Consider the following 24,341-nt stretch of genomic DNA (forward strand, 5'->3'; position numbering starts at 1 on the left):
GGAGGGGCAGCTTGCTCACTGGGAGGTGGGTGGGTTTCCGGTGGTTTATGTCTGATGGTCTCAGAAGATTTCAGACCACGAGGCCACATGACACAGGCAGGGCTGTCCAGAGTAATTATCTGGCTCATGGGGTAGGGAGTCCTCGGCTGGAACCCTTGCCTCAGGCTGCTGTGGTTTTAAAGAACAGAGAGGGGGCCTGGAGGAAGCACGTCCCCCTCTCTCCCCACCTGCACATCATTACAAAGGCCCTGCAGGACCTGTTGCGATCAGGCTCAGCCCCTCCACACCGTACAGCAGGGTGTTAAAGGCTCTAATCTGGGCTCTGCCACCTACTAGCTGTGAGACCTTGGGCAAATTATTTAACCTCTCTGTGCCAGAAAGTCCTCCTCTGAAAAATGTGATTGAAAACAGACCGGCCACATGGGTAGCTGTGGGGATGATGTGAGCACCCGGCATCTAGTACTACACAAAGGATGAAAAGTTGCACCAACCCAAAGTCACCTCTCCTGGTTATAGAGAGGTGTGGAGGGGCTGAGCCTGTGTCTGTTGGTCCTTCCACACTGACACTTCAATGATGTTTATAGGCTGGGCAGCCCACAGAAATGGGTGTCTGGGCCATCCCACTACCTGCACACCTTCAGAGAAGGAGCTCAGCTCTGAAAAGCATGTTTTCTTGGGGTGCTGCTCGAGTGCACTATGCCTGGGCCCCCACAGCCCCTCTGGGGCTCAACCTTTCCCAGGGGATACCTGGCAGTGCCTTAATTCAAACTCTGGGAGCCTTGTCTGGAATCAGAAACCTTTACTAAGGTGCCACTCAACAGGAGCACACGACACCATGATTCCCCATGTGGAAGCAAGCTGGGGAGAAAAACAGCCTGGAAAACTTCAGTGTTAAAAAAAGACAGTGGCTGCAGTAGTAGCAGCATCTGCTCCCCTAACCAAGAAGTGAATTGTGTTGGTTCAACGTGAAACCCAGGAATTCACCTCCTACTCACAGGCTCAGATCTCCAGCCCCAGCTCACGAAATGGAGCCACTTTCAGGACTTTTACTGTTTGGTGATGCTGTCCAGACATCTCTGAGGCTGAAATCCCCCCAGGGGCTGGGTGAGCATGGGAGTGGTGGCTGTACAGTCCTCTTGACAGTGGAGATGGTCAAAAAATGGAACCATGGGCACAGTCTGAGCCCTGACCAATCAGAAGCGACCCCCAGGAGCAGCGGGGCATTAACCCTTTAGCTGCTGGGTGATTTGCAATGAGGGGCGGGGACCTGAGAAGGCCAAGCCTGGGCAAGGCACTGGAGGGGGAGGGGCCCTGACCAGCGGCTGTGATTGACGGGTACGGATGTACATCAATAATCTAAGAACCCAAGGCGACTCCTGTGCCTCCCAGACCCAGGCTGGGCCCCACATCCTACAAATAAATGGTGCCGATGCTGAATGCAGGGGCTGAGGCCAATCTCCTGCCACCTCCTCAAGCCTCACCTCCTCCAGGGGAGACCTCCCTCAGGCCAGCGTCCACATCCTGCCCAACACCTGTGGCCCCTGCTTGTTAGGACCCTCTAGGACGTAAGGGGACCTGAGAAGTGCTGTAGTTTTAAGAGTGTGCCTATACCCAGCCCCACCCCCAAACGTACCCAAATATCTTTCTGCTCTGTCCTGTCACTGACTGCCATGCCCTCTGGCTCTCAGGTCAGCAAAGGCCCGCTTCAGTCAGGGTTTTCCCCTGACTACGTGCTGAGCCCTCCTTGACCCCTTCCCCTGGACCCCAGGGTTGAACATCCCCAGTCTGGGAGGATGCAGGTTTCCTTCGGGATTTTCTCAGGATCTCTGCAGCAAGACAGCATGGGACCTGGCCAAGCACTGCTGGGCTAGAACCCCCGGGAATTGCTGCGTGTACCCAGGTAAGTCCCTTCCCCTCTCTGGGCCTGTTTTCCCACCTGTACCAGAAGGGAGTGGGCAAGATGTGGCTGAGTCCCCTCTGACTCCTGGCTGGGAGGTACCATTTAGCAGACTCATCCTCTTCAGGAAGACACTGGACTTACTGGTTCTATGGAAAGTTAGCGTGTCCGAGGCAGCAAGGCCACGAAGGACCACAAGGATGGGAACCCGAGGCTCCAGAGGAGCAAGCCGATGGCAGAGCCAGGCCTGGAACCAGTGCTCCCCCAACCGCCCAGCTGCTTGTTTGCCAAAGGCCAGAAACTACACCTGACCTCGCCTAAGCCTCTCCTGGGGCGGGACTGGAGCAGGCTCTCAGCAAGATCACCTGCTCTGGTGTCACCTGAGTGGCTTTAATCTTGCTGGGAAAGACAGCGCCTATGGGTCCCTGGGACTTCCACGGAAACAAGGCAGTCTCAGTGAGTGGGACTCAGACCGTGAGAAAGTACGATAACTGTGCCAAACCTCAGCCTTCTCACCTGCACCACCCAAAATGGGCTGGCAGCTCCTGCTGGGCTCCCCTGCATAGCCACATGAGGACAGAAGGACGCAATGGAGGGCACAAGCCTTCCCGCCTCTCAAGTGTGGAGCCTCTGCCAGGGCTGACGATGTCCATCCCTTGTCCATCCCTCCAGCGTGTGCTCACAGGAGCCAGTATTTAGAGGGTTTCCCCCAGGATCTCAGCTTTTGTAGCAAAACAGGTGAGTAAGACGTGAAGACAGTGCCAGGGAACACGTGTGTAAAACAAGCTCAGGTGTTAGGAGACATGTAGGCTCTGAGATGGTGTTCGTGATGAAGCTCCAGTTTCCATGGCAACTGAACCAGGAGAGAAAAACCAATCTTGGCTGCTCCAACCACAGGGCAGGAAGCTGCCCCCTTTCCTGGGGCCGTTGGGTCTCTTCTGGTGAATGAAGGACACATTCTCTTGGGGCTTTCAGAAGCCCAAACCAAAGTGACACAATCAGGGGTCCATGCGCCCTGTCCAAGCCCCTGCCCCACCCCCATGCTCACTAGGCGCAGGGCTAAGAACCTTAGGCACTGAAGGGGTCTGATGAAAGGACTTCACTGGGCAGGGCATCATCTGTGCAACATTTATTGTACCTAAGGAAGCCCTCTAGGACCGAAGTCTCCCCACCCTACTCCCCCAGGCCACACCTTTGGGGAGAGAGCTCAGAGTCAAGTGGAGAGTTTCACAGAGCAAAGGGGCACGGGCACAGGGACACTCTGCAGCGAGGCTGCTGGGGAAGACAGACTCACCCCTGAAAGCTCTCCAGCCACAGCCCGGACTGGGGCCAGGGCTTCCCTGCTGGCCCCCGCCTTGCCCAGACCACCCGAAGTTCTGCCTTGTCCCCGTCTCCCAGCCCCAGGAATGGAGTTTTCTGACATTCCCGATGGCAGAGAAGGTCTGGGATCTCCTCATCCATTTGAAAACAAACACGGTTCTTCTCCTACTCGACACATTCTGTCCTCTGCTCTGGGCAAAGCTCTGGCCCAGAGACCGGTGCGGTCACGGCACTGCCCCAGCTGAGAGGGAAGCAGCCCACAGCCTCGTCTGTCACCAGGTCCCCTTGGATTTGGAGACACTGCTGTCCTGACACTCAGTGAAACAGTCTCAGGAGCCACTCCTTCCCCACGCGCTCTGGTTACTGGGTGTTCTCATATTTCAGGTATCTAATCAGCCTGCCTGGGAGTGGCAACGTGTCCAGGAGTTTTATACGGTATTTCCCAATGGCCTTTCTAACTTGCAGCCGGCAAAGGTGAGCCAGAGGTCTTGGAGGTTCTAGAAAAAGGAGAGAGAGATGCTGATTGGTCATCTGCAACCGGCAGAGGGTTTGCATCTGTGACCCCTGGCTTGTGGGAGGTACCCAACCCATGTGGCTGGCTAAGAGTGGGGGTGCCTGGACTCCCCCCAATGCTCTGTAGCCCCAGTCCCTGCCAACTGAAAAGATGTCACCCCTCATTCATCTGCACAGCTCAAGGAAGTAGTAGGGCAGGTACCAAACCCATTTTACAGGTGAGGGCTTAGCAAGGATCACACCTGGGACTAGAACTGGCATCTCTCTTGTCCTGTACTCCTTCCTCTACACATCAGCTCAGACCCTGCACCTCCCCACAGCTTTAGCAAATACAACTTCTTAAGTGCCCCCAGAATCCCACTAGGTTGCCTTCTCTAGGAGGCCCCCTGGGATACCTCACTCAGTGGAGTTTTCTCAGCTGGGGGTCAGGGGGTGAAAGAGAGAGAGAGAGGTAAAAACAGGCCTGATACATATGGGGTAATTACTTTCTGCCCTGGGAACAGGGTAGGTGTTTGTTGAATCAAAGAATGTCATTCATTCATTCAACAAACACGTGCTGACCCCTTCACTGTGCCTGGCCCTGTGCTCGGGCCAGAGATGCAGAGGTACCCACCCAGGAGCTTTGGGGAAAGGCTTCCACACCAGATGGCGCATCTGAGCAGGGTCTTGATGGGGGGGCAGGAATTTGCCAGGTGAGGGAGGGAGGTAGGGCATTCTAAGCAGCGGAAGTGGCAGTGCCAAGCCAAAGAGGCCACCGCCACGCAGGCAAGATCAGGATGCAGAGGGAATGTGGGGGGAGGGTGAGGAGGCCACGCGGCTGCAGGGCTGTCTCACTAGCTGCCCCATTGTGGCATTTCTGACACTTCCACTGCCCTCTGATCTCAGGACAGAGCCTGCCCTCTGGGAAGCTCAGCCCCTTTCTCAGCTGAGTGAAGTCTGAGCTTGTGGGAAGGCAAAAGGCCACTGGTGGGCAGAGGACACAGGGCCACCAGGGCTGGCATCCTGGCTAGCTTTGGAGTCTCTGATATCAACATCACAGCATTAAATGAAAAAGCATGTGGGAAAGTGTTTTGTAGATGGAGGGTGGGCTTTCAAATAACCAAAAGAGGTATTGGTTAAGAACTATTTGTTCTTCCTGTTAAGAAATGTTTATAGCACACTAAAGGGTTCTGCATGTTTGTTTGTTTTTTCCCCAGGGACACCGTTTAGTTGTAAATTACCCTTCCCAGGCAGGGTGGGAGGAGGGGACAGTGAGAGGTGGGATGGCATCTAAACATGGACCACTCTACTCTCTAGTGGCCTCTAGTGGCCAGTCACAGTCACAGCAACCAATTATTCATTAATTCAAGAAATATTTGTTCATTGAGCATCTAGAGCTCCCAGTGAGTGGGCAAGTCAATACCACCCTCCCCCTGTCCCCCACTCCCTCCTTCTCACCCCCCTCCCCATTGCCAGCCCAGTAACTTTATCAAGAGCCTCAATCCAAGTGCTCCCAGGCTTTTGTGCAAATGGAAAATCCTACAGCAAGTTTGGATTCAAAGGGGCACAGGTTTCAAGGAGGAACTTGGCATGACAGAGTTGGGGCACTGGGCTGTGGGACACCTGGACAGGCAGTGAGGCAGCATCCCACCTGAGCAGCAGCAACGGTGGGATAACGATAACTTTCTGCAGGTCAGCCTCGGTGCTATGTGATTCAGAAGCACTTGGCAGGAGATGGGACTGTGCTGCCCAGAGCCAAAGAAAGCCCTGGGGCAGCTGGAGCTCCTTGGGGCAGGCATCTCCTCAGTATCAGCTGCAGTACCCAGGTCAACTGCTTCTGACTGCACCTGCCCAGGTGAGCTCCATAATTCCTTAAAGGAATCCTTGGCCTGACAGCCAGGCTGCTCCGTCTACACTGCACACAGCTGCTGGACCGTGGCCAAAGCCCACCTCACTGTGCCAGGCACACTCCACCTGTAAACACCCCAGGCTGGCACAGCTGGATGGGGCTGGGCTTTAAGCCTGCCCAACCTGCTCTGTTCAGACAAGGATACTGAGGTCCAGAGGGGGGTCCCACCCACGGTCACCCAGAAAGCCCCTGGTTCCAGAGCTCCAGGGGCCTGTCCCCTAGACCAGTGCTACTCCAGGGATGGTCTGTGAACTGGCAGCACTGGCACCACCTGGGAGTGTGTTGAAATGCAGACGTTTAGGCCCCGCCCCAGACCTGCTGAGTTAGACTCTGCATTGTAAACAAGATGCTCAGGTGCTTCGTGTGCATTTTACAGTTTGAGATGCCCTAGCCCATCACTCCCTCCTCTACCCCACCACACTGCTTGCTAGTGGCCCACAAACCTGGGCAACTTACTCTAAAGGTCCTGATACCCCTCAGGGAACTGGACTTTTTGTTTAAAACATCCTGGAGAGATTTAGTGGAGGGATGTCGGGGTTGATCAAATCTGGGTTTGAATCCCAGCTCTGCTACTAACTAGTGGTGAGACATCTGCCCAAGTGACAATCTCTCTGAGGGTCAGTTTCCTCATTTACAAAACAAGGAATCACAGAGACACTGGATGTGACACATGGCACAGAGCCTGGCATGAGAAGGTGCTCCTCAAATGTCAGTAACAGTCACAGGCACCGAGTCCTGGGCCTGAGTCAGGCAGGGTGACCTGCCAGCAGCAGCAGTAGTGACAGCCCCTACCTGCTTTCTCCTTGATGACAGCCCAGTCCTCGAAGCTGTCGATGTGCTCCTTCAGCCGGGAGCAGAGCTGCACGTTGCCCACGTAGTCCAGGAGGACATCAATGATGGGCCCTGCCCAGCGGCTCACCTCCGGGGCAGACAGGATCTCGCAGAACTGCAAGAGAACACACACCGGCACGGGGTCACCCAGGACCAAGGGCACTGCCTCAGCAGCTCATCCTACACATGGGAACCTGCAGCCATGAGGGCAGGGGACGTGTCCGAGGACAGACACTGGGCACGCCCAGGGTAGAATCCAGTTCTCCACATCCACACCCCTCTCTCATCAACACAGGCCTCTGTGCCAAAAGGGAGGTGGGCAACTTGGATAAGTCAGTCATATCACCTCCCTAAGCCTCAATTTCCTTGTCTGGAAAATGGGTATATGACACCAACTTCAAGGGTTTTTTATGAGAATTAAGATAATACAAACATTAACTTCTTTGCACACAGCAGATGGCCCATGAATGGTGGCCATTAGCATTGTTAATATCTCCAAGAAAAGGGTGTTTCTAACTCCTTTTCATTTTATGTTCTGACTTATCATCATGGCCCGGCCTTGCCTCTGGGGTCACTGACTTTCTGCACGTCACCTGACCTTATAGCAGCCTGCTCTCACCAATGCCCCCGATCCTGGTCAATCAACCTCATATCCCAGGGTGTAGTTCTGCTGGGGGAGATGAACGCCTCAGTTGTGCAGAGCTCCCCACCAATTCCTTGCTCCACTGTTCCTTCCCCCAAAACAGCGGACCAAAGAAAGGATGTAACTGTTCATGTGTATGAACCACAAAGTTCCGCTGCCTCTAAAGCAGGGGTCCCCAACCCCCGGGGCTGCGGGCCGTGCAGCAGGAGGTGAGCAGCAGGCGAGAGAGCCAAGTTTCGTCTGTCGCTCCTCACCGCTCCCCATCGCTGGCTTTACCGCCTGAACCACCCCGTGGAAAAAACTGTCTTCCACAAAACCGGTCCCTGGTGCCAAAAAGGTTGGAGACCGCTGCTCTAGAGCATGCTAACCACTGGGTTCCGCTGCCTCCAAAGAGTACTAAATACCAGCTTACACTCCCTCCAAAGTGCATTAACCATTAGTCCACAGGGCCTCCAAATTCTGTTCGTCACCACCACCTTCTACTGTCTCCCGGGTGTAGTCCACCCCGCCTCTGGTCCACAGCGCCTCGGGAGCGAGTGGACCACCAGTCCCCCCAGCCTCCGGAGCGCACTGGCCCTGGCCGCACCCGCGCTGGCGCGCCCTCCTACCTGAACCACGCTGGGCGCCTTGTCCGAGGCGGGCGCGTCGTTGAACCTGTTGGAGGGCGACGGGGCGGGCGGGTGCGGGCCGTTGCCGTACAAGCACGAGAAGCAGGGCTCGCCGTTGCAGCCGAGGTCCATGAGGAACTTGAGCAGCGACAGGCACTTCATGGCGAACATGATGGTGGCGGGGAAGGCGGTGGGGTGCGTGGCGATGTAGGCGTCGATGTTGGCGCCATGGTCCAGCAGCAGCTGCATGGTGCGCAGGCAGCCGTGGCGGATGGCCACCAGCAGGGGGTTGATGACGTCGCGGTTGGGGTCGGCGCCGGCGAGCAGCAGCAGCTCGGTGGCGTACACGTTGTTGTTGACCACCGCGAAGTAGAGCGCCGAGCTGCGCCGGTCCTCGTAGAGGCGCGCGCGCTCGGGGGCCAGCGGCGCGTTCACGTCGAAGCGCGCGCTCAGCAGGGCCTCGAGCACCTCGTCGTTGTTGCGCTCGGCCGCCAGGTGCAGCGGGCTGATGCCGCTGCGGCGCACGCGCGTGCGGCTGGTCACCGGCAGCAGCATCTGCACGATCCTGCGGGCGGGGCGGGGCGGGGCGGGCACGCGCGGGTCACGGGGCGGCCGGCACGTCGGGGCCGGACCCGCCGGCCGGGGGCGCGGAGGGACCAGGCTCGGCCACGGGCAACCGCTGTGTGGGGCGGCACGCGCCCACCAGCAGGGGGCGCCGTGGAGACAGCCGGTCTCGCAATGACCGCTTGGGGGAGGGTGGTTCTCCTGCGCAGATAAGGCAGGAAGGAGCGGAGCTGGGCTTCTAACCCAGAGCACTTAGCCTCCCAAGTCCGAGTGCTCACAGACCTCAGCCAGACTGGATTGCGGTGTCAAGAAGCTTTTGCTGACTTATTTCAGGCTAAGGGGTGTTGCGCGTTCCCAGCTCAGTTTTCTGGAGGAACTGACTGGAAGGCCCCCAAACCTGCAGTGGAACCGCATGGTGAAGTTTGGAGCTAGAACCTGCCCTGCCTAGGTAGGATGGCGGTGGAGGGGACAGCTGTATCCAAGGGCTCACTCTGTGCCGGGAGACACCCAAAGGCTTTACAGACGCTGTTTGGTTTAATCTTTACAACAAGCCATAAAGTATGTCTCATCATTCCCATTTTTTTTCAGATGAGAAACATCAATGCTCAGAGAGGTTGGGGGACTTGTCCAGGCCACACATCGGGAGACACAAATCAGGATTTGTACCCTCCTCTGACTCCAGGGCTGAGCTGTCCTGCATCTCTGTCTTGCTGCCCTGAGGCCTTGGTGGAGCCATCAGGTCCTGGGGGACAGGAGGGGACAAATGTGTCTGGCCCCAACCACTGCCCCAGGCCTCAGTCAGCCCCCTCAGTGACCATAAGGTCACCTCTCCTGCCCTGTGAGTCTCAAGGCCTCTTCCCCTGAAGTCTGACTCTATCCTCTCCCTGGCTCTCTGCCCTGCCTGCGGCCTGTAGAGGGCTGATCAGCTGCAGCTGAGGCTGGAGATTTCTGCCAGCCCTGACTCTGCTCTCTCTTGCCGAATCAGGCGCTGTTCTCAGCACTTAATCTACACTAATCTATTATATCCTCCCAACAGCCCTATGAGGTGTGTGCTAGTATTAACCTCATTTGCAGATAAGGAAAGAGCAGCCTAGAGAGGGTATGTGACTTGCCCAGGGATGCACAGCCAGTAGGTGATGGAGCCAGGACTTGAACCCAGGTAGTCTGACTCCCCCTAGAGTGAGGACCACACTCTTAACCACTCCCCTGCTTCTTGTGTAGCAGTCAGGTGACAGCTGCTATGTCACGGGGTTTTGCATCCTTCACAACACGTTAACTTGCCTGCCCCATTTCCCCTTCACTGCAGGCTGTGGGGTAGCCGGAGAGCATCTGTGGCCTTCTTTATAACAGACGGGGCTCAGAGGGATCAAGTGACTGATCAAAGGCCATAAAGCAGTTCTGGGGCTTGACCCCAAGACTCCTGACCCCTTGTGTTTGCTCTTTTCCCCTAGACCCCTGCTGCCTGCCAAGCTTTTGCCACCGACATGATTCCAGACCCTAATTCAGCCAATCCCTGCTGACAGGTGACCTCGTGTGGGCTCCAAGGAGATGGCTGAGGCAGGGCAAGCAGGTGCCACCAGGCCCGTTCCCACGCCTCACTGCCTCCTGGCACTTGGGTTCCCCAGGCTTCTGGCTTCTTGGAAATCTGATGCCAGGGACCTCCCATTAGGATCTCAGTGGAAAGTATTATTACGGTTAGTGACGCTCTGTTTGCTTAAAATCTGCCTCTCAAACCTCAAAAGGAAATTCACACACCCAGGGGGGCTAATTGCCTCCTAATTTCTATTTGTGCAGGCTCAGGAGGCCTGACCTCGCTCTGTAGAGGTGCTGGTCAAAGGCAGGGCCGGGGCCTCACCCTGGACCACAGCCATCGCCAACAAATGCTTCCTAACAGCCGTAACATGCCCAAGCACGGGAAAAGCAGCGAGAGGGACTGCCCGGGGCCGCTGGCCAGATGGGCTGGTATCTCTGGCAGGTCACAGCTGGTCTCCAGTGGTCCCCTGCCGAACCAAGGGAAAGTGGCCGAAATGTGGGAACGTGACTAGACGCTGCCTCGAGTCCTAGAAACGTCATCTTAATAACGCAGCGAAATCATCTAATTGTCGTATGTTTCTGGAGGACTTGGCCAAGTTGAGAGTAAACGTAACACTGGATGGGGCCTGGAGATCAGTGTATCCAGCTTCCCATTTTACAGAGGGTGAAACTGAGACCTGGGTGTGGGGTGGGAGGTGGAGGTTGGACTGGAGGTGGATGGCAAAGCCAGGGCAGAAAGCAGGTGTCCAGAACGCCCAGGGCCAGGCCTTTCCATGATGCCCCAGTCCCCCCAGCCTAGGGGAGTGCTGGTGGCCCTGCTGCATGTCATCACTCTCCCTCAGCCCAGTCGGTGGGAGGAGGGCAGGAGGATGAGGGGGAGACCCCACAAGACAGGCTGAGACCTTCCCTCTTCTCCTATGGGCCGGTCCTGGGACCCAAGGTACTCAAGATGCACTTTAAGAAGAGAACAGAGGCGCCCCATTGCCTGCTAGAAGCTTTGGTGCCTGGGAGGCCCAGTGTCCTGTCCCTCTTTTCTCCTTTCCCCAGCACGGAGCCCACACCCACCAGCTCAGCCTCCTGGGTCATGAGGTCATGGTGGTGTGACCTTTGCCAACATTCAGTGTAAATTTGACCATGGACTTGACTTTCACAAGGGAACTAGCTGCCCACAAATGGCTCCGCTCACAATACCACTGGGTAGCACTGTGTCACCCCAGCTCTGTGTGTGTGTGTGTGTGTGTGTGTGTGTGTGTGTGTGTTGAGGGGGAATTACCTCTTTTCTGAGCCTGTATGGAGACAGAAAAGGCTCTACCAGTGGAGAATCTGCCTGAGCGTGTTCCCAAGGGCACAGTGGGACTCCTGCCCCTGAGGGATCCCTCTGGGGGGAAAGTCTGCAGCTTTTCCCCTGGGAGCTGGAGCAGGGGAGCAGCTCCTCCACAAAGGAGGAAGAACAGGCCCACAGCAGCTCCATGCCGCCTACTGGATAAACAAGCCAGCCTGGGGTTCTCTGTTTCCTCAAAGAGAGAATGGAGCTTGCTGAGGACGCAGACTGCTCACTCTCAATCCCTACGCAACTCAGAATCCCTGAGGGAATCCTGAAAATGCATATTCCTGGGCCCTATCACTCAGGGCCTGATTCAGCAGGTCACGCCTGGAGAGACTTTGCTGCAAACCTTCATCATTTTCCTCCAGAAGACACAAGCAGTAAACCAGCTTCCTGGAGTGGATGCAGTTGGGTAAAGGGGCCTGTCCTCTTATTTTCTGGGAGGACTTGAGCTCTGAGCCTCCGTTTTCCTTTTAATTAATGGGGATGCTAACTTGCTTGTGAATGTGCTGAAAAGGGCATTTTAATTTAAGAATTAAATGTTCTCTATTCTGCCTTTTCCCAGAAAGAGTTTTAAGTGGCTTGCAAAGTTAATGTAAATTACTGTATCTCAATAAAAGTTCTTAAAAAAATAAAAAATAAAATATGAAAAGTTACTGTAAATTAGAAGTAAAAGAGAAAGAATATTTGAAAATTAGGGAAGACCCCCAAATACAAGTCAGAGTTATACGTCAGCCACAAAATCAACTCTAAGATACTGGTTCTTTCCTGGGATGCCTGGTAAAATCATCTGAGGGCTTTTAGAAGTCCTGCAGCCCTAGCCCCAACCTAGATTGCTTATAGCGAAATCTCTGAGGGTGGGGCCCAAGCCTCAGGGTTTGAAGAGTTCCCCGGGGTTCCAGTGTGTAGCCACGGCTGAGAACCAGTGGTTTCAGTGCTGTTCTAAATTCAGTTTAAAGGAATCTTGGGCCATCTGCTCTTGTCTAATACAGTTTCTTAATAAATCTATCTCTGGTGCTGAGTTTTAATCTCATAAGGTGCTATGGCTAAACTGGAAATGAAAAACCAGAAAAAGTGTGTCTCGGAGGTGCCTAAGACCTTGGGGTCTTGGGGACTCCTTTCTCAGCCACGCTCAAATGTCATGCCCTCCAGTTAAATGTGCCGAAGGCAGCATCTGGCGAACACCAAGCCCAGGTGCTGGAGCCGCTTTCCGTGCTTCGGGAGGAACAGCACGTCCTGGCAGGTGGCTGAGTGCGGAAGGCCTAGGGAATGTCAATCAAATCCCCAAGCAGCCAAGGGAGGACAGCGTGGAGAGGGCCACATGCCACATGCCCGGAGAGTGAATGCAGCACTGGGGGCTTGCCTGGCTGTGGGCCCTGCCAGGTGGCAGGAGCTGCTGGGAACCTGGCTTTACCCCTTTGTAGGGCAGCCCTCAAAAGGTGGCCTGGCCCCTCTCAGTCTTGGGGTCCAGAGGCAACCGTGGTCTGAGAATGGAGGGTGAATAACCAAGGCAATGGCTTTGGGAGTCAACACGAGTCCAAAGCAGGAGACTTTGGGAGGACAAAAACCCTTCAACTGGGTGGTTCTAGAGAGGCACAGCCTTCCTCCCTGGCCATCCTTAGGCACACCCAGTGCTCCTTCAAACTTCCTGCCAGCTGGGGCTGGACTACTGACATCTGGGTCCACCTGAAGGCATTGGGTGTGATTGAAGGATGCCAAGTGACAGTCCCAGCTCTGCCACTCTCTGGCAAGCCACTTCCCATCTCTCGCCTCGGGTCCCCCCTCTGCAAAATCAGGTTTGGATTAGATCAGTGGTCCCCCCCAAGGTCTGGCTAGGCTGTATTTGATTGACTCGGAAATTTTCAGTGATAGAGACTTGGGCTCCTTCTTTCTTGGAGATTCTGCTTCCGTGTGTCTGGGATGTGTCATTTAAAAAATAGCCCCAATTCACAGTGGTTAAGAATCCGCCTACTAATGCAGGAGGCACGGGTTCGATCCCTGGTCTGGGAAGATTCCACATGCCGAGGAGCAACTAAGCCCGTGTGCCACAACTGCTGAGCCTGCGCTCTAGAGCCCACGAGCCACGACTACTGAGCCCACGTGACACAACTACTGAAGCCTGTGCACCTAGAGCCCGTGTTCCAAAACAAGAGAAGCCACTGCACTGAGAAGCCCATGCACCACAACAAAGAGTAGCCCCACTTGCTGCAACTAGAGAAAGCCCATGCAGCAGCAACAAAGACCCAACGCAGCCAAAAATAAGTAAAAAATTCAAAAAAAAAAATAGCCCGGAGTGACTGTGCTGTACAGGCAAGTATGGCGAGCCAGTGGACCAGGAGATTTCAAGGGTCAACCCTTCTCTCTCTTCCCCTCTGGATCTCTCTAGAGTCAGGCTAAGATACGCCATGTTTGTTGACATGATACTAGATCTTTCTGGAGCTGAAGAGCAAGATGCTGTCTTGCCCACCACCTCTGCCTGACTTGAGTTGCTTTCATCCCTCCATTGGCTTCACTGAAAAGTGATGGAATGTACCCTCCCTACATAAGAGAGAGCACAGACCCAGTGAGCACCCAAGGTGTGTCAGGCGCTCTAATGGGGCTTTATTTCCATTCTATAGCCACGCGTATCCATTTCACTAGTCCCCACAACAACCCCCGAGGTCGTGCAACTACCTCTCATTTTACAGAAGAGGAAATTGAGGCTCAGAAAGGTTAAGCAACTTCCCCAAGGCCTCAGCAGGAATTCAAACCCACATCAGTCTGCCTCACAGCCTGCTACTGGGTCCAGAGAAGGTGGGGTCTCCTCTGTGCATGTATGGAGTGTGGGGTGGGAAGGGCATCCTTGGTTAGTCATTTGGGTGGGTACCTGCAGAGCAGGGCCTGGGCCCCTGAGGGTCAGCTCTGTCTCCTTGTGTCTCCATTCCTTTCTCCAGGGTGTCACTCTCACCCCTATTCCCTCTGCCTTAGCGAAGACCACCCATGCACTGCCTCCCCACCCCGCAGCATGCACCATCTTCTCCCTACTGAGGACAGGGTTGCAGGTCCCAAAATGTGTCATCTGGGGTACCCGAGATGGGATTTTAGGTGAGAAGTTTTTTTTTATTAATTGTAAATTGATATTTTTAACAATTTAATAGTGTGATAAACATTTCCTTTTGAGAATAAATTCATTTAAAATAATAATGCCTTTAAAGGAAAATACTAATAAGTGGGAGTATAGACATCTAAAATCAGGAAGAACATCTGTGAATGTGCAAAGTTTGGGGGACACTGGTCAAGTGGAAATTCTTGGGCCCTGTGCATCCTTTACGGGCAGGTATGGTTCCACCTTCGGGGCGAGTCCTCCCTGACCCCCCAGCTAGTGGTAGTGCTGGTGGAGGTTTAACAACTTGCTCTCCGGGGGGATGAGGGGGCTCTGATTTCTAACAATCGTTAATTTCCATGGTGTAAATACTCTCACTGTGGCCAATTTCAGACTACCGATGTGATCAATCAGCTCACAGGAGCTGCACAAGCCAGCCCTAGCACACCTCTGCTTCCAGCCCACGCTAGTCTCTAGGACCACCACGGAGCTCAGCTCTTCATGCTCTTTCATTTGTTATGAGTGAGTGTGTGTGTGTGTGTGTGTGTGTGCATCTCCCCTCCCACCATATTGCTCCCTGAAAACTTAAACTTCTCTCATCTTACTCAAAGTACCCAGTACATAGTAAATGCTTAATAAAAACTAGCCAGTATCAGTGGTACTCTTTGTATAATTGTGGGTATCCCCGCATGCTTGCTAACTGCCTGAGAGGCTATCTTTGCATCCCCAACAGAAATATCCACTCATATCTGGCTTCCTGTATGGAATCCAGTAGATGTTTGGAGCAGGTGAGTTCTTGTCATTTACAAGCTGAGTGACCTTGGGCAAGTCACTCAGCCTCTCTGTGTCTTAGCTTCCTCATTTGAAAAAAAAAAAATGAAGATAATCGTGTCTACCTCAGTAGATCTTTTAAAAGGATTATGAAAAGTACAGATGTTAAAAGGATGAAATACGTTTATAATGTAAAGTGCTGGTAAGTGCCACATAGATGTTTGCTATTATTATAGTTGTTACTGTTGTTGTAAATGTTCACTCTAGCTTGTTAACTGCTGAGTGGCTTTCCTTTTTTTCAACGAAAAGGTGCCCTGGCCGCTGACAGCTCCTGGGCCTCTCTAACCCTGTGGGCGGGGCATTCGCAGGAATGGGCGGGGAGGGGGAGGAACCGCGGGGGGCGGGGCCTGGGCTGACCTGTAGTTGCCCTTCTTGGAGGCGATGTGCAGTGGGAGCATGCCATCCTTGTTGGTCTTGTTGGCGTCGGCGCCCTGCGACAGCAGGAACTCCACCACCTCCTCGTGCCCGTTCTTGCAAGCCTCGTAGAGGGCAGACGCGCTGTCGCTGGCCTGTGTGTTGATGTCAGCGCCTGGCGAAGGAGAGGCGGATCCGTGAGTGATCAGGGCGGTCACTGTCCTTGATATAATGCCCACGTCGGGCTGGGCGCCACTGCCCTAACCACCTTGACACGTTGGATCACCCGGACGACCCCCAGCTCCTTTCTGCTACATTGAGACCCCGGGTCTGCCTGCCTGAGCTACCACGAGGATGCTGGGATTTCCTGAGCGCTTGCGATGTGCTGGGCACTGTGCTTTTCCTGTGCTAGCTCTTTGAGGCCACAACATACCGTAACCCCATGCAGTCAGTAACAACTTCATCTTCATGTCACAGACAAGGGCACTGAAACACAGAGAACCTCTACAACTGGCCCCAGACCCCGCAGCTCATAAGGGAAGAGCCAAAACTTGAACCCAGATGGTCTGGTGGCAGAGACCATGCTCTTAACACTCATTCTACCTAAAAGGATCCAGATCCTGCCCTGAGGAAGGCTCCCCCAGCTCCAGGAGGGCACAGAGTCTCTGCATAAGGAAACCCCCCATAACTTATTCATTTGGATTTGCTCTTCTCTGCCTTCTATTGAAGGAATAAGAGAGGAATTACTTCTTGTCTCCTCTGAAGGAAACACTACACCATGCTGCCAGGAGGAGGAATCCAGCCTGGTGACAGTTTCCCTTCAACCCAGTCTCCTACATCTTCTCCATCTCCTGGTGGTGATGGAGAGAATGCAGGGGTTTCTTTGCAAAGAGAGGTGCAGCCTGTTCCCCAGTCCCTCCCTATTCTGGGAGGAAATAGAACCGAGACAGCAGCGAAATGTCAGTAAGGGCTGACATCAAGAGCATCTGTTAACCACAGACCCCCTCTCTCTGGGCATTCAGCTTCTCACAAGCTTTCTGGTAATTTTTAACTTTTGATGATTGATTTCTGGTCTAGCAGAAAGAGAACAGGCTTTCATTACAGACAAAAACCAGTGGAAGTTTCAGTTTTCATGCTTTACAAGTTTGGTGGCCTTGGGCAACCTTAAGGAGCCTCAGTTTTCTCATCTGTTGACCAGGAATAATAGTACCTACTCAACTGTGAGAAGTAAATAAGGCAATGTAAGTAAATATCTGATATAGACTGAAACATTCATGTCCCCCCAAAGTTCATATGAAACCTAATCTCCAGTGTGATGCTGTTAGAAGGTGGAGCCTTTGGGGGTGATTAGGTTATGAGGGTGGAACCGACATGAAGGGGTTAGTGCCCTAATAAGAGAGAACACAGAGAGCTCCCTTGCCCCTTCCACCATGTGAAGACACAGCGAGAAGCTGGCTGTCTAGGAAGTAGGAACAAACTCTCATGGGACACTGAGTAGACATGGGACACTTGATCTTGGACCTCCCAGCCTCCAAAACTGTGAGAAATAAACCTCTGTTGTCTATAAGCCATCCAGTTTCTGGTGTTCTGTGATAGCCGCCCTAATGGATAGACAACCTCCCCACCAGGTGCCTGGCACAGAGAGGGTGCTCAGAAAATGCGAGTTCTCCAGGATGGAGGGGCCAGGGTGCAGGGGCTGGTGCTGCCTCCACCCTGAGGGAGAGCTGGCGAGCAGCTCTGACACTGCAGAGCTCTCGAAGTCATGCTCCCTGGAAGCCTGGACCCCGCCAGCAAAGCCGCCGGCTCGCACAAGAAAAATATTTGTGTTTGCAAATGGACTCAGCCCACAACGGGAACAGACCCTGACTCAGGGTGTCAACAGCAGAGCTGGGCAGATGTTCAACGTTGGCCGGTTCCCCTCGCCCGCTGAGAGCCCTGCCCTTTGCCCAGCCTCCTTGCCTGGCTCCCAGGACCCTGCCTGTGCCCTTTTGTCCTCAGGCTGCTCAGCCCAGATTTGTCCCCAGCGGCAAGGACATGCCCTGGGTCTGTTTTCCCAACGGCTCAGGCACGTGCTGGTGAGTCGGATGCTTACCCAGGCCGAGTCCCAGGATGGAAATTCTCGACGCCTGGGGCGGGGCGGGTGGAGTGTGAAGAGCACGCAGTGTGGAGTCAGATGGACACAGTCGGAATCCAGGCTCTGACTGTGACCAAGCATGTAACCTCCCCAAGCCTCAGTCTCCTCCTTGACAAAATGGCACCAGGACACGCCCTACCTCATAGGCTATGGAGAAAAGCCCACGGGTCTATTCATGTGCATGCTTAGCGCAGTGCCTGGCACACAGCGGGTCCTCAACAAATTATTGCAACTCAGCCCCGAGGCCTGGCTTGCCTCTGGGTTGTCTGTTGCTCAAGTGGAAGGGCAACATCCCATGGAGGGAAAAAAGAAATCAAGAGTGTTTTTAGGGGAGATCAGAATATAATGCTCTTTAACCAAAAGAACGTCTGCCGTTATGCTGGAGTCTTCTGTTACTGGGACATCATAATGCAGGCAATATTGTTTTATTCTGTCCCATTAAGTGAACAAAGATTTTTTAGAGGGAAAGAGTGTGAAGACCAGGGTTCAAATCCCAGTTCTGCCACTAATTTACTGTGTGACCTTGGACAAATCACTTTCCCATTCTGGTTCTTGGTTTCATCACCCGTAAAGTGAGGTGACCTAAATGTTGTCTGAAGTTCCATTCTGGCCCTGAAGTGTGACATGATGGAAAGAGAAGTGGCTCGGGTGTCTGTCAGGAGACTAAGATTCTGGCTAGTTTTACTGCTAATTTGCTATGTGACTGTAGATAGATAAGTTACTTCCTCTTTCTGGGCCTCATTTGTAAAATGAAGATGTTGGGCTAGGTTAGAGATGGCTAATAGGTGGCACCTGTGCCACTCCACTCCAAGTTTGTGCCTAATTGTAGGTGTCATTGGTGGATCTCAACACATTTCTGGCTGAGCCTACACACAGCCTCAGAATCCTTCTCAACACAATACTCCTGGAAGACACTATCACTCAATCAGAGTATGTCCATAGAGGACACCTAAACTTGCTTCCCCTTAGAGTTGATCTCTGAGGTCCTTCCCAGCTGTGCCCCTTGGGAACTTTACAATCCGGGGACCCTTAGCACTCACCGTGTTTGGCCAGGAACCTCAGTGCCTCCAGCTGCCCACTCTGCGCAGCCACGAACAAGGGGGTGATGCCATAGGTGTTCTTGGCTTCCACCTTAGCACCTCCGCTCACCAGGATCTCCATGACCTCGAGGTCATTGCGAGCAACAGACTCGTGCAGAGCCGTCCAGCCTCGGTTACAGCGATGGTTAGTGTCCGCTTTGTACTGCACCAGAATTCTCACGGCCTCCACGTTCTTGCGCTCACAGGCTATGCCCAGGGAGAAGCAAGATGGTCAATGGGACCTGGCAGGACCTGGCCAGCCAAGACTTCCTTCATTCATTTTTCCATCCACCCATTCACTCATCAGCTGTAAGTGAATTTACTCAACAAATATGTAGTGGGTCTGTACTAAGTTCCAGTTCCTGCACTAAGCCTAGGATATACAACTAAAGGTAATAGTAATACTCATCAGGAAAAATATTCGCTGACACGTATATAGCACTGCTTATGTGCCAAGCACTCTGTTCTTTTTTTTTCCTGTAGGAACTTTTATTGAGATACAATTGACATACAATAAACTGCATATATTTAATGTATACAATTTGATTTTTTTTCTTATTAATAATGTATATATGAAAATCCCAATCTCCCAGTTCATCCCCTCCAGGCACTCTGTTCTAAGCACTTTACATAATTAACTAATTTAGTTCTCCCAACCACCCTTAAAGGATGTAGTGTTATCCCATTTCACAGATGAGGAAAGTGAGGCACAGAGAAGTTAAGTGACTTGCCCAAGGTCGCACAGATAGTAAGTGGCAGAACTGGGACTCAAATCCAGGTAGTCAGGTCTGGAGTCTCTGTCGCCTAGAAGGTTCCAGAATGCTTCTAATTCGTCTCCCTTTCCAGTGTCCTCCACGAGGCCAGAAGAGGAGGAAGAGGGCAGTGTCATATTCCTGCTCAAAACACTTCCTCAAAAGCTACTCACTTAATTTGGGCTAAAATTTATCTTCTGAGTACAGCTTGTCAAGTCTTTCTCAGCCTGCTCAAACCTTCCTTATTAGCCTCATCTCACTCTAGACCCTAAGTGCAGCCTTAGCTCTGGCACAGCCAGTGCCAGGGAGGCTGAGCACTTGTCCAAATTAACCATCCCTGGAAGTTTCTCTGAGCCAGTCGGGGGGTGGTGAGAAGGAAGGGGGGCTGCCTGTGTAGTGTTTCAAACAGGACCCCAGGCAAAGCTCCTCATCTCTCTAAGCCTTAGTCTCCTCACAGATAAATCACAGATAACAAAACCTTCCCAAGAGGATGCTATGGGAGGGTGGAATGAGGTCGTGTACGAAGGCCCTAGGGTGGAGCTTGGCACAAAGTGGAGCCCTTGCAGGACCAGGGCCCAGGCTTCAGCTGTGAGTCACCCAGCTTCCTGGGGTCTCTCTCTGGGTCAGCTGAGGCTGCAGGTGATGGCTCCACTGCCCAGGGGACATAAGTTCTAGGGAAGACACTTCCACCACAGGTCTGCAGTCGACCCTGTTCCTGCTGCCTATGGAATGTTCCAGGTGCTGGATGCCAGACACATGGGAACTTGGGGATTTCTGTAGTTTTTCAAAGTGTAAAGGTCCTATCATTTTTGCAAGACCCAAAGCTGATTGCTTAAGCGTGTAGGCATGAATTAGACACTTGACAGTGGAGTAGATCAGTAGAGCGGGCATCCAGCTCCCGGAGTTTAGATCCCAGGTCTGCCCTTGCTGGCCGTGTGATCCTGGGTGCCTCACGTCAGCTCCCTGTGCCTTAGGGCCTCATCTGTAAAATGGGGCTCGCAGCAGTGCCTACCCCATATGTGGATGGATATGAGGCTTACATGAAAGAACAGAGCCTGGCACATAGTAAGCACTCAATAAATGCCAACTGTTATGATTATTTGGATTCTGACTCTGGGCGCTGCCAGCGCAGCCAGTGAATGTCCTTGGATGAGGTATTGAGTAAGCCAGGAGATTTTCATTTTCTCAAACATCCTGGAGGTACAAATTTCCCTCTCATGCCTCTTTGCTTTTGCCTATGCTGTTCTCCTTACTTGTCCAGCTGGTAAATCCCTCCCATTCAGGCTCAGCCCCAGGACCCCCTCCTGCGGGTGCCCTCCCCCACATCAGGGCCCCTGCCCCATGCTCCCAGGTGTCTTGTGCTAAGCTCTTCAATGCCAGTAGCTGACTGTTACATCATCTGTGAATCGACACCCACCAGCCTGGGAGAGCACATGGGTGTGGACCATATCCCTTCATCTTTGAGCTTTCAGCGTGCCTGGCCCATGGGAGGACTTGGGAAATGTTGACGGATTACGTGCACAAATGAATGGTTCAGTTATATATCTGAACGAGGCTGCACCATCAAAGTAGGCCCCCTTGGGGGACTGTACACTTTGCAAGCAATCCTCCCTATCACCCGCCTAGTTTCTGGACCCTTCCTCAGGGAAGCCCATCCCAGTGGGCTCACCTTTGTAGAGTGGGGTCTCTCGGGACTTGTTGGAGATGTCAGGCTCAGCCCCAGCCTGGAGCAGGGATTGGAGGCAGTCCAGGTGTCCCCTGCACGTCGCCAGGTAAAGGGCCGTTTCCTCCTGCAGGGTGCGCTGGTCGATGACTGCCGGGTATGCTGGGGAGGACAGACCAGGAAATCCATGAAGGAGGAAGATACCCACCTCCTCTCCACGCAGGGGTGGTCCCAATTTCCTCTCAATTCCAAGGATAGACATGTGTGGCCTCTGCCTGAATTTACCATCCAGACTGCCTTGGCCCTGGATTCAGTCACTTTCACAGGGCTATTTCAGCTTCCCAGTCATATTAATCCAGCTTAGATGCCACCTCCTCTGGGAAGCCTTCCCTGGTTGAACCCCCTCCTCAGAATAACCCTGTCCTTCCCTTACACTTCCACTAGCCTCTGCCAGAAGTCAATCTCATGTAGCTGTTTCTGCCCTGGAGTGTGGTGGGCTGCCTGGGGTCCATGCTTCTTGAGGGCAGAGGTAACCCCTGCCTGCAGGCATTACCCATCCACATTTGGCCTGGGGGACAGCTGAGGCTCAGAGAGGAGGTATGATTTGCCCAGGGTCTCACAGCTGTTGGAAATGGCCTTGGCAGGGCAGAGGCACAGCTGCAGTATTTTCCACACCAAATCAGCCCCTGGAACATTCTAGAATAAGCTGGCAGTGGCTCTCCCGAGAGTCCGCCCTCCGTCATTTCTTTTCTAGGAATTAGGCTCTCCTGGCCTGGGAGGCCTGGAGAGGTGGCGGACTGGGTGTGGCTTTGCTGGGGGTGGGGGTGGGGACACGTCACTTCCCTGCTTCCAACTTGGTGACTGTAACTCTGCAAGGGGGGTGGTAACTTCACCGTGGGTGCGGTGGGGCAAAGCTGCAGAAGGAGTGTGCCCTTACCCGTGCATCCCACTCCCACCTGCGGCTGCGCCCCGCGCCCACGGCTCACCGTGATGCAGGGTCTTCAGGCAGCCCAGCTGGCCATAGTAAGCCGCCTCGTGCAGCGGCAGCCAGCCCTCCTTGTTGGGCTCTGCGAGGTTCTTCCCCGCCTTGATCATAGCCTTCAAGGCCTCCTCATCGCCTTCCTTGATGGCCTTTAGCACAGGGTCCACGGGCCTGTGAGAGCAAGAGGCATGTCATTCCGCAGGACCGGGGAGGGCAGAGGCAGGGCCAGTGGGCCTCTCACCCAGAAGGAAAGCAGGGCTGCTGGGGGCCAGGAGCAGGGCCCGGCCGTGGGATCACACAGTTCTGTTTGTCCCCGAGGCTCTGGGGCAGGTGCTCAGTCCCTGCAACTGTGTCCTCTCAACAAGGAGAATAATCCTTCCTAACCCACGTGGGCGTGCCCTGGGAACTCTGCCCCAACCTCGGCCCTGACCTTGGCCCCTCTGACTCTCAGTCCCATCACGGCTTCCTCAGCCTGCCTGTGTGGGTCAGCCTCTCCCTGCCTCTAGTCCTAAGCCCTCAGCCAACCGCTGGCCTTTATATGTGCTTGATTGTTTGCCCACTGTCCGTCTCCCCCACCGGACTATGAGTTCCAAGACCACAGGGCCCATGTCTTTCTTTTATCCCTCATGATTTGATTCCCAGGGCCCAGCTCAGTGGCTGGTCCATAATAGGTACTTAATAAATATTTGCTGCAAGAAAGAAAGGAAGGAAGGAAGGAAGGAAGGAAGGAAGGAAGGAAGGAAGGAAGGGAAAGAAAGAAAGAAAAAAGAAAGAAAAAAGAAAGAAAGAAAGAAAGAAAGAAAGAAAGAAAGAAAGAAAGAAAGAAAGAAAGAAAGAAAGAAAGAAAGAAAAAGAAAAAAGAAAAGAAAGAAAGGAAGAGAAAGAAGGAAGGAAGGAAGGAAAGAAAGAAGGAAAGAAAGAAAGAAGGAGGAAGGGAGGTGGGGAGGGGGGAAGGAGGAAGGAAGAATTCAGAATTTAAGAACCCCAATAGGGAATTCCCTGGCGGTCCAAGGATTAGGACTCCACACTTCCACTGCAGAGGGCACGAGTTCAATCCCTGGTCAGGGAACTAAGATCCTGTATGCCGTGGGGCCAGGCCAAACAAACAAACAAAAAACAGAACCCCAACAATTATTTCACTCTTTCATCCCTTCTATTTCCCAAAAGACAGCTTCTTCCCTATTAGAATTTTGCTTGTTTCCCAGGAATTTTATTTGTATCTCATTCAAAACAATCTTTGCAATGGCTTTCTTTGAGCATTTGGAGGACACATCGGTCTATGAAGATAAATGTGGGGACTCTGGATTGGGCCTTGCCAGGGTTCCATCCCGCTGTGAGCATCCCTGGGCCTGGAGTGTTTCCATATATTCATCTCCACGTTGGGCACCACATTGGGAAACTCTACTAGAAACATGGCAAGCTCATTGACTTACACAGATGGAAACCAAGGGTCCCCTTTAAACAAAGCTCCCTGGTGGCCAAAAGAGAATTAAGGGACCCCTCTGTCCCTTCAGCTTTCAGTGGCCGCATCTGCTACACCAAGACCATTTCTACCAGGATTTGGGCTTCCAGTGTCAGCCCCCAGAGGGATGGATAACTAACCCCACAGGAGGTTTTAGCGATAATCAAACGCCTTCCCTGAGCATAGGGCTCCAGGGTTTACCAAGCGCCTCCATCCTCGGGGCCTGTTTGCACTAAGACAAAGGCACAGACCCTTCAAGAGGGGGACCCTTCACAGTGAGCATCTCTCTGGGGTCTTCCCAACCCCTTTCCTTACTCAGGACCCTTCTCCTCACCTCTAGAACTTTAGCTGCTGAAAGATTTAAATACCTGAAGGACTAAAACATTTGAAGCCTTCACAATTTAAAACTTCTGAGTGTCAAAAAGATTTCAGGGCTAACGTGAAAGATCACTTCTCAGCCTGGCTCATCCAAGCCACTTCATTCATTCACTCATTCATTCATTCGCTGAGCTGGCTTCCCCCATCCTTGGAGAGTCAGTGAGGACCACGGACTGCTGTGGGTCCACTCTTGGGGAATGAGCTGCATAAATGGTCCCATTTCCCAGATGGAGGAGGTGACACCGGAGGCCACACGGGAGGCAGGCCTTGTCCCAAGGCCCTCATCCCCGTCAGGGGCCGTGATAGGCCAGGAGTGTCTCCAGGGCCGGCCCCTTTAACCCTCCCAGCTGCTTCCTCCAGCGTGAGCGGCACTTCCTCCTGACTCTCAGCCTCTCTGGTTATTAATAGCTTCAGAGCACAGATGCCGGTTAAGTTACAGACCCAGCAAGGACGATGGGTAACAGACCAGATAAGCCCTGAAGTGCCCATCACTGCCATCACTG

At 53.4% G+C, this 24,341-nt stretch overlaps 1 protein-coding gene across 1 annotated transcript in view; it reads right to left on the minus strand.

The window, feature by feature from the left end:
• Positions 1-3,014: 3,014 nt before the first annotated feature.
• ASB2 (ankyrin repeat and SOCS box containing 2) overlaps positions 3,015-24,341 on the minus strand; it is a 42,281-nt gene continuing 20,954 nt past the window's right edge. The window contains exons 4-10 of the mRNA XM_057733478.1: positions 22,003-22,169; positions 21,023-21,178; positions 18,563-18,808; positions 15,392-15,563; positions 7,701-8,265; positions 6,411-6,564; positions 3,015-3,714 (exon numbers count right to left, since the gene is read on the minus strand). Of these exons, the coding sequence (XP_057589461.1) occupies positions 3,578-3,714; positions 6,411-6,564; positions 7,701-8,265; positions 15,392-15,563; positions 18,563-18,808; positions 21,023-21,178; positions 22,003-22,169 (1,597 nt within the window). The 3' untranslated portion in view covers positions 3,015-3,577. The remainder of the gene's footprint in view (positions 3,715-6,410; positions 6,565-7,700; positions 8,266-15,391; positions 15,564-18,562; positions 18,809-21,022; positions 21,179-22,002; positions 22,170-24,341) is intronic.

This window comes from Hippopotamus amphibius, chromosome 4 (genome assembly GCF_030028045.1).
Source record: "Hippopotamus amphibius kiboko isolate mHipAmp2 chromosome 4, mHipAmp2.hap2, whole genome shotgun sequence".
NCBI lineage: Eukaryota > Metazoa > Chordata > Mammalia > Artiodactyla > Hippopotamidae > Hippopotamus > Hippopotamus amphibius.